This window comes from Pelophylax lessonae, assembly GCF_965119305.1.
Source record: "Pelophylax lessonae genome assembly, chromosome: 3".
In the NCBI taxonomy this organism is placed as follows: domain Eukaryota; kingdom Metazoa; phylum Chordata; class Amphibia; order Anura; family Ranidae; genus Pelophylax; species Pelophylax lessonae.
The window spans coordinates 47,778,781-47,795,360 of NC_138770.1; the positions used below are offsets into that span (position 1 = coordinate 47,778,781).

The 16,580-nt window shown below is 42.2% G+C and overlaps 1 protein-coding gene across 3 annotated transcripts in view; it reads left to right on the forward strand.

The window, feature by feature from the left end:
• Positions 1 to 16,580, forward strand: part of LOC309550901 (uncharacterized protein) — a 229,440-nt gene that overhangs the window by 106,725 nt on the left and 106,135 nt on the right. For 2 of the 3 annotated variants that reach the window (XM_082251286.1, XM_082251287.1), the window contains exons 3-4: positions 10,332 to 10,469; positions 11,598 to 11,735. In XM_082251286.1, coding sequence (XP_082107412.1) covers positions 10,332 to 10,469; positions 11,598 to 11,735 — 276 coding nt within the window. The remainder of the gene's footprint in view (positions 1 to 10,331; positions 10,470 to 11,597; positions 11,736 to 16,580) is intronic. The other variant, XM_082251288.1, reaches the window with a different exon arrangement.

Consider the following 16,580-nt stretch of genomic DNA (forward strand, 5'->3'; position numbering starts at 1 on the left):
AAGTATAACATGTTTGTTATTTAAAATAAATAAAAAAAAACGAGACTTTACAATCACTTTAACAACCGATGATGTCAGCAGTTGGAAGGACGTGGGCAGGCGGTCCGCACAGCTTTCTGCTTTGCCAGCAATAGTACAAATAGCTGCAGGGAGGAGAGAGCCGTATGGACTTGGCTTTCTCTCTCTCCTCGTTAAGTTGCACTGCATGAGGGTTAACACAAGTAGCAGAGTGCCGCGGCACCCCAGTTGAAAAACCCTGGCCCATGGTGTTTGGTTTTGTTTTTAGTTAATTAAAGGGCGAGCTTGGTTAGGTGAAGGAAGGTATGGGATGACCAGAACTTTAACTTGAATGCCAACCGAGAAAGCTCAAGAACTCAAGGGGAGGAAAGAACCTGGAAACTGACTAGTTAACAGAGAGACTTGATCTGAGACTTGGGGAACCGGTTTCTCTGTGCAACTCATCTGAAATATGACATCACGCAGAATGGAGTAATAATTACAGTTAATTCTGTCTCAGATAAATGAAGCAATAAACTGAAAAAAAAAAAAAAAAAACGTAATTGCAGGTTCGATTACATTTCCCTCCCCCCGACCTCCCTACAAATTACCACCATCTGTTCAATTCATCCTGAACTTGCTCTGCTCTCACTCCTGTATAACCCCCTATGGAGCAGAGCAATGTTTCATTTCTGCTATTTGATCAGCCGTCAAAAAATATGTATAGCCGGCAACTCCAGAGTCTTTTAGAAGATCTTTGTTGCTACATAGTAGTCATTTAACCTCCCTGGCGGTATGATTCTTTCGGATTTTAGGTGCTGAAAGCGGTACCATTATTTTGCTTGCAATTCTGGAGAATGAGCAGCCCAAACCAACTATTTACTAATGATTTCTTTTTACCGTGTGTTCTTCTTTATAACATCCCGAGTATGATAAAGTTTGAAACACAAAATCCTAAATTATAATATAATAAATAACTATAAAATAATAATATAATAATAACACTTTTTTTTTTTAAAAAATAACACTTTTTATTCAATAAATGATAGTAAATCATGTAATCAAAAACACTGACATTTTTTTTTGTCAAACAAGGATGCAATATATTTTTTTTTTCCCAAAAAGGATGCAATATTACTCTTCATACTGCTTCAATAAACGTCCCGGGTGTGGTAAATTTTGAAACAGGGTACAGCGCAAAGTCCAACATCACAGTCTGGACAGTAGTACCGCGTTTCCTTTCTTATTTTCCGCCCGGTGTCGTCGTGCTTGGAACAGCACACCACACACATCCTTGTGGGTGCAGTCTTCTTCTCCGTCGGCGGAATGAGGTCCATAAAATGACGACCGGTCAGTCGTTCGGGGTTCACGACACCAGCAGCACGGCGTCCGGATCAACTTACTGTTGGTGTCTGGTGCCTGAGAAAAAATCAGCTCTGCAATTTTCCACACAAAGTCCGCATGGATCACAGGCCGGTCACTTTTCTTTTTTAGCAGAATGAAGGCATTCCATAAACACTGCTCCAGGAGGTGTCTGAAATTTTTTTTATAGTATTTCTTCTGCTGTTTCCGCATTGCTGGATAGAAGGTCATGGCCTGGTCAGCTCTGTCCAGACCTCCCATGGTGTTATTGTAATCCAGGGCCAGTTGCGGTTTCAGCACATCTTTTCCCCCTTTTGTATGGACCATGACAGTGGCGGTGCTATGGATGGTGCTCATCAGGCAGACATCTTTTTTGTCGCGCCATCTAAGTGACAACATTTTGCCTTTCTGCCAGGCAACTAACTCTCCAGGCTTGAGTTTTTTGTTGGCAAAGCTGGGGGGCATGTCACGCCGGTTTGCTCTGACGGTCCCATAAGCATCCGTCTTATGCTGTAGGAGGAACTCAAACAGTTCTGGGGAGGTATAAAAATTGTCTGTAGTGACACAGTACCCCTGATCCAGCAGAGGCTCAATCAGCGTCAGAACAGAAGCAGTTGCCATCCCATAGCTGCTGAACCTTGGGTTGAACTTAGTTCCTCTTCCGGTATATAGGACCGAGTTCCAAATATAGCCAGAGCTGGATTCACACAGCATAAAAGATTTGATTCCAAAGCGTGCTCGCTTGGACGCAATATATTGGATCCAGCTAAGTCTCCCTTTATATGCCATAAGACTTTCCTCAATGCAAATGTCTCTTTCTGGGACATAGGACCGCTGGAAGTTTTTCAAAATTAATTGATAAATGTCCCAGATCTTTTTCAGCTTCGGAGCCGGATGAGAAGTTTCATCAAAATCCTCATTGTTGGCAAAGTGCAAATATCGCATAATAAGGGAAAATTTGTACTCCGACATTATGGTTCCAAAAAAAGGAGTGGCCAATAATTTGTTGGTGGTCCAATACCACTTCTGCAGGGGTTTCCCCACCACTCCCTGCAGAATAATAAGGCCCAGGAATCTCCAGATATCCGCACTGGTAACGGGTTCCCACATCCTGCTCCTGGAAAACCGCCGATGTGCTGCGGCTTGTTGTTGCTGGTACCGGTTGGTCTCCACAACAATTTTTTCGATGACCTCATCAGTCAAAAAAAGTTGCAGATACGCCAAGGGGTTATCCTCCTCAACATCAACTTTGAGACCAGGCGTTTCGGTATACGGGAACCTTGGGGGGCGCTACGTGCTCCGTACCGCAGTCGATCACGCACATCGCTCGGCACATCATCATTACTAAACTCACTTTCAGCGTCGGATGATGAGCTTCCCCATGAATCGCTGTCACTCCACTCTCCGTGTGATTCGGGATCGCTGTCGCTATCGCCCAGCAGGTCATACATCACTTTTGATGTTGCGGCGCGCTTGCTTGAGGCCATGGTCGCTCTGCAATAATCCAGATACAAAGTATTGGAATAATGCAGGAAGTGCAATGGAGAAAGCACTGGGGGGCAAATAAAGGTCACTTTATTATATTTTGGGAATGTAATCCAATAGGATTACAGTGTATCAGTGTGTTTGGTGTTTATACTTTTTGAATTTGCCGCCGGTTCCACCCCCCGGCGGACGTCACGTCGCCGGAGACAGAAGCCGGGGCTGACAGACGATCGAGAGGAACATCCGCCGCCGGACACCGCTCTCATACATCGCTGGATCCCGGAGAAAAGGTAAGTGAAACCTCCACCAGGATCCAGCGAGCTTCCTAGCGCTACCCTGAGTGTGACTCGGGGTTACCGCTTTTGGCTCAAAAATCTTACCCCGAGTCACACTCGGGAATACCGCTAGGAAGGTTAAAAGGGGCTAACGCGTTTCGGCATATAGCCTTGATCACAGCACAGTTACAAAGTAAAAGACAGAACATATATAAGGCAGGCTCCACACTTGTAGGGGAGTGGATAGAAGCAATTGTACAATAATTCAATTAAAACCAAAACAGAGAAAGCGGCATTGGATTTCAATCAGGTTAGTTAAGTTTAACACAAAAATCGGAGAAAAACATCAAATATACCAGAAGATGTTAACAATAAACTTGTATCATGATCAATGTTAGTACCTGGAAATGGAGAAAACAGAAAAATAGAAAATTGTATGTACAAAACAATATCAATTATCAAAATGATACAATAATTAATTACTTCAGGAATAAATCCACATCTCATCTGGAATTCAAGCCAGCAAGGGTCCTATTTCATAAGGTGAAAACCCACCACACCTCACTTTCGAGAAGTCTGCAGTGGATATTACCACCAAGGGGAAGTTTATGAACCCTTTCCAAACCATTGAACACAAAAGAGTCCATATTTCCTGCATGTGCTTGTTTAAAGTGTTTGGATACATTTAATCAGCAATACCATTATCATTACTTAAGATAACAAAGTAACACATACACAATATTGTCAAAAGTATTGGGACGCTTGCCTTTACATGCACATGAACTTTAATGGCATCCCAGTCTTAGTCCGTAGGGTTCAATATTGAGTTGGCCCACCCTTTGCAGCTATAGCAGCTTCAACTCTTCTGGGAAGGCTGTCAAAAAGATTTAGGAATGTGTCTATGGGAATGTTTGACCATTCATCCAGAAGCGCATTTGTGAGGTCAGGTAATGATGTTGGACAAAAAGGCCTGGCTCGCAGTCTCCGCACAAATTCATCCCAAAGGTGTTCAGTCGGATTGAGGTCAGGACTCTGTGCAGGCAAGCCAATTTCCTCCACCCCCAACTCACTTATCCATGTCTTTATGAACCTTGCTTTGTACACTGGTACAAATTATTTGGTGGAGGGGGAAATTATAGTGTGGGGTTGTTTTTCAGGGGTTGGGTTTGGCCCCTTAGTTTCAGTGAAGGAAACTCTTAAGGCGTCAGCATACCAAGACATTTTGGACAATTTCATGCTCCCATCTTTGTGGGAACAATTTGGGGATGGCCCGTTCCTTTTTCAACATGACTGCACACCAGTGTACAAAGCAAGGTCAATGACATGGATGAGAGAATTTGGGGTGAAGGAACTTGACTGGCCTGTACAGAGTCCTGACCTCAACCCACATTCTTTCACCATTCATCTGTAAACGCCCAAAAAAATATATTTGTTTTTTTTCAGAATTGCATTAAAAACATGAGTCAGAACCATGTTGTTATAATAAAAAGGGACAAATCACAGAATAACATTTCACTTTGGATAAGTTATTATGAGATAACTTCCCAGATGGAAGAATAGATTTTGGCATTTTCATCTTGGGTACTGAGTGAAAGTGAAGAAGAACTAAAGAGTCTCTTAATGAAGGTGAAAGAGTAGAGCGCAAAAGCTGGCCTGAAATTGAACATTAATAAAACTAAAATCATGGCAACCGGTCCCATCACTCCTTGGCAAATTGAAGGTAAAGAAATGGAAACAGCCACAGATTTTTATCTTCCTAACCTCCATGATCATGGCAGATGTTCACTGTAGCTATGACATTAAGAAATTCTTGCTTCTTGGGAGAAAAGCAGAGACATCACCCTACCGACAAAGTGCCCTATAGTCCAAGCTATGGTATTCCCAATAGTAACCTATGGCTGTGAAAGTTGAACCATAAGTAAGACTAAACGCTGAAGAATTTATGTTTTTGAACTATGGTGTTGGAGAAGACTCTTGAAAGTCCCTTGAACGGCAAGAAGCTCAAACTAGTGAATCCCGAAGGAAATCAACCCTGAATATTTACTGGAAGAACAGATCCTAAAGCTGAAACTCAAATACTTTCGCCACCTAATGCGAAGAGAGGACTCATTGGAAAAGACCTTGATGCTGGGAAACATGGAAGGAAAAAGGAGAAGAGGACGACAGAAAACATGGATATATAGCATCATCGAAACAATGAACATGAGGTTGAGCATGCTCCGGCGGCAGTAGAGGACAGAAAAGCCTGGTGCACTATGGTCCAAGAGGTCACGAAGATTCAGACACGACTGAACAACAACTGAGTGATACCATCTTTAGATTTAATAATGGGTGAGTCCAGGAGTGCAATGAATGTGTGTGGTAATAAAATAATTTCCACACAATGTACTCACATTAATCTGCCAATTATGTTTGGCCTGAGGAAGGAAAGTAATTAATGAGTCATATAAAAGAGCTGACTTGACTGCTATGAATAAGAAAAAATAAATAGTATGTAATAACAGATGCTCTACTTCTCATAGACGTGTATTGAAGACTAGGAACCCAAACCAGTTCCCATTCCTGTCCTACCACATTCCTCCCATTCATTTCTGATATACTATAAATGCCAAAGATGGATCTACGACACAGATATTCACTCCGCTAAGCAGTCATGAGACCGTCCACAGTTGGAGCCCTCTCCGTTCTCTTGGGGATTATCCTGCTTCAAGTAGCTTTTGCTGGTAAGTAGTTAAGTGATGGAGAGGGGATTGGACACATGGCTTTTTAGAGATTTTTTTAGCGGTTCAGAGAGAAAAGATGGGGCACATTGCCCTTTAGAAACGCACTCCCCAGCAATGGCCAACCTTTGAGTACCATTCGTTAAGGGTCTAGGTATATGGTTAGGAGTACCTAGTACAAACTTCTATCTTGCTTGAAATCTGTTTTAGTTTAGGATTTAAGAACATCGAATACAGCCAACACATTTCAGGGGGCAAAGGGCTCCCCATTCTTCAGGGCTTGAACAAGGAATCATAATACAATCTGGATGAAATGATTTGAGAATAGATTGTGGCTAGAGCGTCCTACAATGACCAGCCAGTTGGATCAAGCCTGAAACACGTTGAGTGTGTACATGTTTGTAACCTATAAATATTTAAAATGAATTTCAAGCAAGAGTTTGTACTAGGTGCTCCTAGCGACAAACCCAGAAGATGTCCATCTGTTGAGCGATTTCAGTGTTGTGACTAGGGCGAGCTCAAAGTTTGGTCTGAACATAAGAGATTGATATGGATTTCCTGGAGGACCTCATACAAAGGGTATGATATGCATTTTAGAGGGGGGGAAATCTATGTAATTTGTTTCCCCATTCATGCCATAGGATGTAACACAGTGACCTTTACAAATAAAAAAAATATATAAGTTGCCATTAAATAACATTTTATTGCCAGCTTTCAAAAAAAAAAGCACACAGACCCACCAAAGGTTCCTCAAAAATGTTGGGGAACTTTGGAAAGGTCTGTGTGCCATTTGTGTTTCTTTTAAATAGAATCCTAAAGGGAAATGTAATTTGCTGGCGAAAAAAATGTGTGAATGTCAGTGACCACTGTGGCAGCCAATCCCAGTCGTCATATGATCAACTGGTTCTTCCTGCTCCTGGATGCAAATCCCCATTAAAGTGATGCTGGAACTGGGTGGGAAGGGGTTAAATAGGGAAGAAAGAAATCTGGGAAGTATAAAGTATGTTTTTACTTCTCAGATCAGTTTTTCCTGGGTTAACACCAGGGGCAATCAAAGGGATAAGTGTGAGCCTATGTGGTGTTTTCTAACTGTGGGGGTGGGCTTTTGGATTAACACAGGGACCTGTGTTCCTAAATAGGAGGAACACAGGATCCCTGTGTTCATTGCTGTCAGAAAAACGGTCTGCCGTGTTTACAACATCAGACTGCCGTTCTGTCTCCATGGGGAGAGATCAGGTGCCTGTCAGCAATCGCGGCTGCCAGACCCGCAGATCAGCTGCCCCTGTGGCAAATGGGTGCGCGAGCACGCCCCCACTCGCGCTCCCGCGAAGCAACGTACATTTACGTTGTTTTCGCAGGACAGACCCAACCTGCTGCACTATATGTACTGCTAGTGGTTGGCAAGTGGTTAAAATGACACTTAGGGGGTCTATGTATACAAATCTATCTTTACAATTGTCTGGAAAGTCACATGTGATACTCGGAATGTTTGTAATTTGTGTGAAAACTTAATTTCTATTGCCTTTTTCAGGGTAAATATAACGTTCCCCAACATTTGATCCTAAGAGTAAAAATCCTCAAGAACATTCAACTATATGAGAAACTAGAACAATGGTATAGGCCTAGAACATTCAACTATATGAGAAAATAGCCTAATGGTATAGGCCTAGAACATTCAACTATATGAGAAAATAGCCTAATGGTATAGGCCTAGAACATTCAACTATATGAGAAAATAGTCTAATGGTATAGGCCTAGAACATTCAACTATAGGAGAAAATAGCCTAGGCCTAGAACATTCAACTATATGAGAAAATAGCCTAATGGTATAGGCCTAGAACATTCAACTATATGAGAAAATAGCCTAATGGTATAGGCCTTGAACATTCAACTATATGAGAAAATAGCCTAGGCCTAGAACATTCAACTATATGAGAAAATAGCCTAGGCCTAGAACATTCAACTATATGAGAAAATAGCCTAATGGTATAGGCCTAGAACATTCAACTATATGAGAAAATAGCCTAATGGTATAGGCCTAGAACATTCAACTATATGAGAAAATAGTCTAATGGTATAGGCCTAGAACATTCAACTATATGAGAAAATAGCCTAATGGTATAGGCCTAGAACATTCAACTATATGTGTATGTGAAAATAGCCTAATGGTATAGGCCAAGAACATTCAACTATAGGAGAAAATAACCTAATGGTATAGGCCTAGAACATTCAACTATATGAGAAAATAACCTAATGGTATAGGCCTAGAACATTCGACTAGAAGGGAGGAAAAAATGAGGGGGATGTTTGTACTGTGTTTAGAAGGTTCTGCAAATGGACAAACAAATGGATGTTCGGCTGAACAGAACATTCAATTTTAGCAGGAGCTGAAATATTTAGCAGCAATATTACCACCACTGCTAAATGTGAACACTTATACTTCTATAATAAAAACCTGAAGAAGGGTTTATATATTCATTCTAATTGTTACACGAATGTAGGTTCATGTGAATCAGGTATAAAAACCAGGTTTTTATTGTAGAAGTATTTGATATTATCATACCAGTGACTCCCTCCTTTTCTAAGATTGTGTTTATGAATTTGTAAATGGATACCAATTACAGGGCTTTTTTTCAGCGGGAACGCGGGGGAACGCAGGTCCGGCACCTCCTGAACTGAACATATGTGTTGGCAAGGGGGTGCTGGGGTGTGCTGGAGGGTCTATTGATGCTGGCTGCTGGGGAATCTATTGTTGCTGGAGGCTATCTATTTTTGTGTAGGAAGGAGGTCAATTGTTTCTGGGAAGGTCTTCTGTTGCTCGTGTGGGATCTATTGTTGCCAGGGTGGGATATTTGTTGCTGGGGGTTCAGTTGTTGCTTGGGGAGATTTAGAGTTGAGGGAGCAGTCTTTGTTGCTGGCTGTTGAGGAATCTATAGCTGCTGGAGTGGATCTGTTTTTTCAGGGGATTCGATTGTTGCTGGGGAGGTCTATTGTTATTGGTGGGTGATCTATTGTTGCTGGTGGTGGGTCTTATGTTGCAGGGGGTCAATTGTTGCTGAAAGGGATCTACTATTGAGGGAGGGGTCTGATGTTGCTGGCTGCTAAACGGTCTATTGATGCTGACTATTGGGAGTCTGTTGATGCTGGGCTGGAACTATTGTCGCTGGGGTGTCCATTGTTGTTAGATCTATTTTACTGCCTTTCTTATTATCATGAACAAATTCCACCACAAAATGATACTTGGTTCTATATTCTCTAAAAAGGGTGGTACTGGGAGGTGGGTAAAGGATGGAACCAAGGAACGGTGCTCGGAGGTGGGTAGGGGGGTGGAGTTAAGGGGGACTCAGAAGGGAGGAGTTCCTGCACCTATTCTCTGAGAAAAAAAGCCCTGCCAATTAGTATTAACTAACGTTTACTCTTTGGGTTTGGAAGTTGAGGGTCAAAATAGTAATATTAATGTGAAAGCTTCCTGCTCAAGGCTCTTGGTTGTTATAGATAGAGCAACCTCCAGCCAGCATCCCAATAACCAGTCAGTGGCTAACCCCCCCCCCCCCGCTCCTAAGACATTCAGAAGTGGGCACAGTGTGAAAAAATGGTGTGAAGTCCTGCTCCTTTCAGGTCTAGTATGGGATATAAGGGGAATCCAAAAAAAAACAAGAAAAAACTGCCATATAAGATCCCCTAAATATAATATTAGGTCCTTCAGGTCTGGTATGAATTAAGTGAAATCCCATTAAAAAATGTTGTGGAGTCCCCCTAAATATTATGCCAGACTCTTCAGGTCTGGTAAAGATTTTAGGGGCACCCCATAAAAAATGTGTGTGGGGTACCCCCCAAATTCTGACCCCAGACTATTAGTGTTTGTATAGATTTTAGGGAGGAACCTCATATAAAAACCAGAAAAAAAAACATGGGGTCCCACCAAAATCCATACCAGTCCCTTATAATTCAGCTTAGCAGACCAGAAAAGGGACAAGCGTACCCACAGAAGACTAATACTACCACAATTGAACCTGCTGGAAGAAGCTTATCACCTTTTAAAACAATCGCAATGTTCATTGTTTCATTTGAAGTTTCAATAACCTGGGTTGAAGCCGTTTGTAATGATCAATCCAACTCATGGGTGGTAGGGTGATTAATTTCAGACAACCTCTTCTGATAGTATGTTCGATTCCCAGTCAATCAAAAATAATGGAAAAGTTGACTGAACGTTGGCACGCGTACGGGCTGCTTAAGGTGGGCTCTGCAAACTGCATTCATTCAATGTGTTCAAACTTTGCTTCCTACAACCTTGTCCTGTTTTTGGATGGTACATCGACTTCCACATACAGACCTAAAGAATGGAAGTGTATAAGCAGGGGTACAGCAATGGCACCCCTTTTCACAATTGCAAATGTCATATTGATGTTCTCATACAATCCCTATCGCATTCGGATAGTAACATGTGCAGCTGGAGAATGTTACTGACTGCCTGTCTCTGTCTTCTTCACAGATAAACTTGGAAGCTGCCCAAATATAAAGCCAAAATGTGTAACACCTATTAAAAATACATGTAAACTTGACCGGGATTGCAAAGGGGATCAGAAGTGCTGCAACATATGTGGATACAATTGCCGGGACCCCGTGCCAGGTACCAACAATTTTTATTATTATTATAATTTAGGATTTATATAAAGCCAATGATTTGTGTAGCACTTTACAATATAAAGGGACAGTATATAACAATATAAAGGCAATAAGAGAGCTAGGGAGCAGGAGGTCTTGGGAGGAGCGGAGAGGATGGATTGGGTAATATTTTCAGAGGACAATGGTAATGTAGCCAGGGGCAGAGTTTTGAATGGCTTTGTATGCTCTTATTCTTGTTCTTGTTATTTTTTTTTAAATATTAATGAGTAACCGGAAGCCAGTGGAGGGATTGGTAGGGAGAGGTGAAGGACACTGAGTTAAGGTAAGTGAAGGGATTGGCAGAGGGGGGTGGAGGCCAGAGGTATAGATTTTAAGTGCAATCTCATAAAAAAATATTGTAGGGGTACCCCAAATTTCATACTTGGCCCTTGGGACTGATACAGGTCTTAAGTAGAACCTTACAAAAAAATTCAAAATGTCACGAGGTACCCCCCACATTCCATCACAGTCCCTTGATGTGGTATGAATTTTAGGGGAAGAACCCTACATAAAAGCAAGAAAAAAAGCATAGAGTCCCACCAAAATCTATATCAGACCCTTATCATGCAGCCTGGCAGGCCAGGAGGGGGACGAGTGTATTCACAAGGAATTGATACTACCACAGTTGAACCTGCTGGATGAATATTTTTTTCTTCTTTCAACTGAATTTTCAATAACTTGTGTTGAAGCGGTTTGTATTGATGGATCAGACTCATAGGTGGTTGGGTGCTTGGTTTAAGACAACCTTTTCTGATCATATATTTGATTCCCATTCAATCAAAAATGATGGAAAATTTTACTGAAAGAAAATTTTACTGAAATTTGCCATGTGTATGGTTTACTTAAGGTTGGCTCTGCAAACTCCCTAATTCAATGTGTTCAAACTCTGTTTCCTAAAATCTTGTCCTGTTTTTGGGTGGTATATGGACTTCCAAATATTGTCTTAAAGGATAGACATGTTTGAGCAGGGGGACAGCATTGGCACCCCTTTCCACAATTGTTGATGTGTCGTCTCACAATTTCTATCACATTCGAATAGTAAAATTTGCAGCTGGAGAATGTTACTGACTGCCAGTCTCTGTCTTCTTCACAGATAAACCTGGAAGCTGCCCAAATATAACGCCAAAATGTGTAACACCTATTAAAAATACATGTAAAAATGACCAGGGTTGCAAAGGGGATCAGAAGTGCTGCAACATATGTGGATACAATTGCCATAACCCTGTACCAGGTACCAACAATTTCTTTTATATTTTTATTATTATTATTCAGGATTTATATAAAGCCAATAGTTTGTGCAGCACTTTACAATTTTAAGGGAGACAGTACCGTTACAATGCAATACAGGACAAGTAGGTTAGAAGGGCCCTACACATAAGAGCTTACATTCTAATGGAGAGGAGAAAGAGATACAAAAATATTAACTGTGAGGTATCCACTTGAAAAATCAGGAGAAAGTGGTGGATTATGCTTTCCAGAAGAAAGGAGTCTTCAGGGATCACATAAAGGCAGGGAGATTTGATGATATTCAGACAGATTGCTGCAGAGAGTTCCAGAGCATGGGAGAGGCTCTGGAGAAGCCATGGAGGTAACCATGAGAGTAGGTGATGAGGGAGCTAGAGAGTATAAGATCTTGGGAAGAGCAGAGAGGAGGGTGTAGGTGATATTTAAAAAAAAAATATATATATATATATATATATATACAGTGGGTACGGAAAGTATTCAGACCCCCTTAAATTTTTCACTCTTTGTTATATTGCAGCCATTTGCTAAAATCATTTAAGTTCATTCTTCTTCCTCATGAATGTACACATAGCACCCCATACTGACAGAAAAACACAGAATTGTTGACATTGTTGCAGATTTATTAAAAAAGAAAAACTGAAATATCACATGGTCCTAAGTATTCAGACCCTTTGCTCAGTATTTAGTAGAAGCCCCCTTTTGATCTAATACAGCCAGGAGTCTTTTTGGGAAAGATGCAACAAGTCTTTCACACCTGGATTTGGGGATCCTCTGCCATTCCTCCTTGCAGATCCTCTCCAGTTCTGTCAGGTTGGATGGTAAACATTGGTGGACAGCCATTTTTAGGTCTCTCCAGAGATGCTCAATTGGGTTTAAGTCAGGGCTCTGGCTGGGCCATTCAAGAACAGTCACAGAGTTGTTGTGAAGCCACTCCTTCGTTATTTTAGCTGTGTGCTTAGGGTCATTGTCTTGTTGGAAGGTAAACCTTCGGCCCAGTCTGAGGTCCAGAGCACTCTGGAGAAGGTTTTTGTCCAGGATATCCCTGTACTTGGCCGCATTCATCTTTCCCTCTATTGCAACCAGTTTTCTCCACACATACCGCTTAGAATTAAGGCCAAAAAGTTCTATTTTGGTCTCATCAGACCATAGAATCTTATTTCTCACCATCTTGGAGTCCAAAGGTGTGTCCAAACTTTTGGTCTGTACTGTATATACATGAAGCGCTCAGGAGAAGCAAATAAAAAGTCTCTTGGTATAACTAATAAAAAATGGTCAGTCCTTGAGCGGTTAACAAAGTCTATAATAGGTGGAAAGCTGATGATGGTGGCGAGCTATATTTCACTCAATTAGGGCAGCTCTTCTCAGGAGTGAAGGCAAACTCTGAAGAGAATATACAAGAAAAACAGAAAATTGCCTCTGAGTGTAGACTTTTTAATGTAGCACATAATAAAAAGACAAATGACAACTCACAAGAGCCAAAAACCATCAGGCTATATGGAATAGTGCAGTAATACGAATTCTCCTAGTGAGATGTCAGTCCATTCTACCCGATCCGACAGCTGGGGGGACCGTGGTCCGTAGGAGAAGATGATGCCGGCAGTCTCCTATTTACTTCTGGGTCCCAGGTAGAGGCCGTGAAGAAACACACAGCTGCTGTAAATAGGAGACTGCCGGCATAATCTTCTCCTACAGACAACGGTCCTCCCGGCTGTCGGATCGGGTAGAACGGACTGACATCTCACCAGGAGGATCCGTATTACTGCACTATTCCATATAGCCTGATGGTTTCTGGCTCTTGTGAGTTGTCATTTGTCTTTTTATTATGTGAGTTCCCCTTTAAAACAGAGTCTGTAGGGTGAATACACTAAGGTAAAGGGGTTCACTGATGTAAGAGGGGAATGAGGACACTGATATAAGGGGGGGGTTTATATTAGTGTCCCCCCTTACCTTAGGATCTCCCCCTGCCCCTTTACATCTGTGACCCCCAATAGAGTGACTGACTGTGTCACACACTAACCTGTAATTGCCTGCAGGCTTTGGTCCTCCCCTTCCCTGCACCCCCTCCTTTGATATTCTTTCACATTTTCTGAAAGCTGCCAAGCACCATGATGTCACCGTGCCAGTGGCTCGCCAACCACCACCCTCCCCCCCGCTCATGGTGATCCCGCCCAAGTCAAATACACACCAGGCCTGAGCCAGAGGCGTAACTAGAACCTTCAGGGCCCTGATGCAAGAAACCATGAAGGGCCCCCCAGACCCCTGGCCGGGGCCCTTACCTTCAAGCCCAGGGCTCTTCCCACTAATCCTGGGGCTCTTTACACTCCTTGCATGGCCTTTTATTACGGTCCCGCAGCAGGATTCTTTCACAAGTTCTTCAGTGGGCCCCCTTCCTGCAATCTTGGGGCCTCCCCACAGTGGTGCAATGCCAGGGACCGGTCGCAAGTGTGACCTTTGCAATCCTGGAAGTTTACCCACTGGTTTGCTACCGGGCCCCCTGGAGCATGGGGCCCGGTAGCGATTGCAACCCCTGCAACCCCTGTAGTTACGCCCCTGGCCTGAGCTGAATTCAGTACGTAATTGGTTGAGCTTGACTTAGGCTCGACGGGGATTGGCTTGTGCAGGGTGGGTGGACAGCTGGTAAGGTGTGCAAGGGGGGGACGAGGGGGAGAAGAAGCGAGGGGGCAAGAGTAGTTTTAACTGGCACTTTTCTGCTGTTTATGGACAGAAGGAAAGTGTCCTTCTTTACTGAAAACATTGTGCGGGGCCCCCTCCACAGTGGTGGAACACCAGGGCCCGGTCGCCAGTGCAACCTTGGCGACCCTGATAATTTCGCCACTGGTATGCTGTGTTGCAGGAGCCAGGGCTACTGTTAGAAATCGCAGGGCCCTGTACAGACTACCTGGCAGGGCCCCCCCAAGAAAATATTAAAGATATTTTTAGCTAAAATTACAACAAAATCACTATTATCAGACACAAATATAACATAACTCACATAATTCCTGCTAAATCTAAAAAAAAAAACGATGTTAAATAAAAAAGATGAGATGAGAAAAATATACAGGCTGGGCAGTTGGAGCTCAGTGATCAGAGAGACAGAGAGAGAGAAACAAAGTTACAAATAAACTCCTGAGCAGAGATAAGTGCTGGGAGGAGGGGGGCCCACACAAGGGAGGGGGATTAGTGAGGGACGACTGTCTCTTTCTCAACAGATAAAAGCTGATAGCAGGGAGAGGGGCAGATCAGATTCAGGTGCTGGAGGAAGATTTCTGTATTTGTTGTCCATCACTAACCCCCCTCTCTGTGTGGGCCCCCCTGTGTGCTCGGGCCCCCTACAAGTCGGCTGGTGGTCCCCCCCTATCAGCGGCCCTAGCAGGAGCTTTTACATGCATTGCAAATTTTTTTTCACGTTAATAGCGTATCATGTTCAGGTGATATTTTTGGTTGTGTTCTGTCTAAAGAGAATAAATAAAAGGCAAATTATCTATACAATTGCATGAAGTGCTCAAATCTTAAACGATAGAACTGTTATATACAATGTACTCATATATAATTTCCTTTGTGTGCAGATAAAGAAGGAAAATGTAAACCTTATGAAACCCTCGCAATATGCGACTCAGTAGAAAAAGAGTGCCAAGGGGACGCATTCTGTCCAGACAAGCAAAAGTGCTGCAATGTTCGATGTAGGATGCTATGTGATGATCCTCAATGTAAGTGATTGTGACATTTCACTAAAAATTGGGGAATTTCGTTGAAGTTTCACCTTTTTGGAAAAATTTAATAAAGTAATTTCTAGACGGTAAATGGGGGAAGGGGTTTAGCATTTAAGGGTTTAATGGACTTTAGATAACTCTTGAGGTTTACGAAAGCTCCTTTCTTCTATCCTGGGTCTGTTCTTGTACAACAAATTTGCTTGGTCATTAAAAGGGACATAATGTTGGACATTGAGGAACACTAATACAACCAAAACACTTTTAAAATATAGACCCACTAATGGAAATTATATACGATTTTATTAATGTCCAATAGGGTAACTCTATAAATGTATAACAAAGCCCAACCTATAATATAAATAACTTTAAGTATAAAATTGGACACCCTCCACACATAAAAAATATTATTATAATATTATTTATATTATTTGTGTAATTATGCCTTACATTTTTTATTTTACTTTTTTCTTTTGTGGAGAGAAAAAGGAGTTATTTGCAGCATAACATGGTTTCCTAAAGGTATTTTTTTCCCAAAATGCAAAATTTTAAGCTAATTTTGACACATTTGGGATAAGGCATGGTAAATTTGCTGTAAATGTGAAAAAGATAAGAAATACTCTGAGACCCACTATTGCCACATCCCTAAATAATGGCAGTGAAAAGAAAAGAGGAGGGGAGTGAGAAAATCCCACAAATGGGACTCATAGAAAGCGTGAGCTCCGTGAGGAGAGGCGGCTGGTTTATCGCATGGGACCGGGTCCCCCCTTTCTTGGCAATGAAATTTTTTCTTTGCATCTGCCTAAAGCAAGATATGCACTGGACAGACTGATTCCTCTGCAAAAATTGGATACATTCCACTACTGTATATGTGACTACCAATATATGCTTTGGAGGCTAATAGGGGACAAATCAGTGGAGCCATATGTGATATGTCTGCAAATTAATTGGATACCCCATTTGATCAAGGGGTTAAGTATGATAACAGTGCTTGTTCTGTAGACAATTTTCCAGGAATCGCCTGAGGAAGCGACCGAGCGAAACGCGTCGCGATTCCCCGGTTACCACAGGAGAACCCCATATGTGTATGATCTTATATCATGATCTGGTATATACCTCAGAAT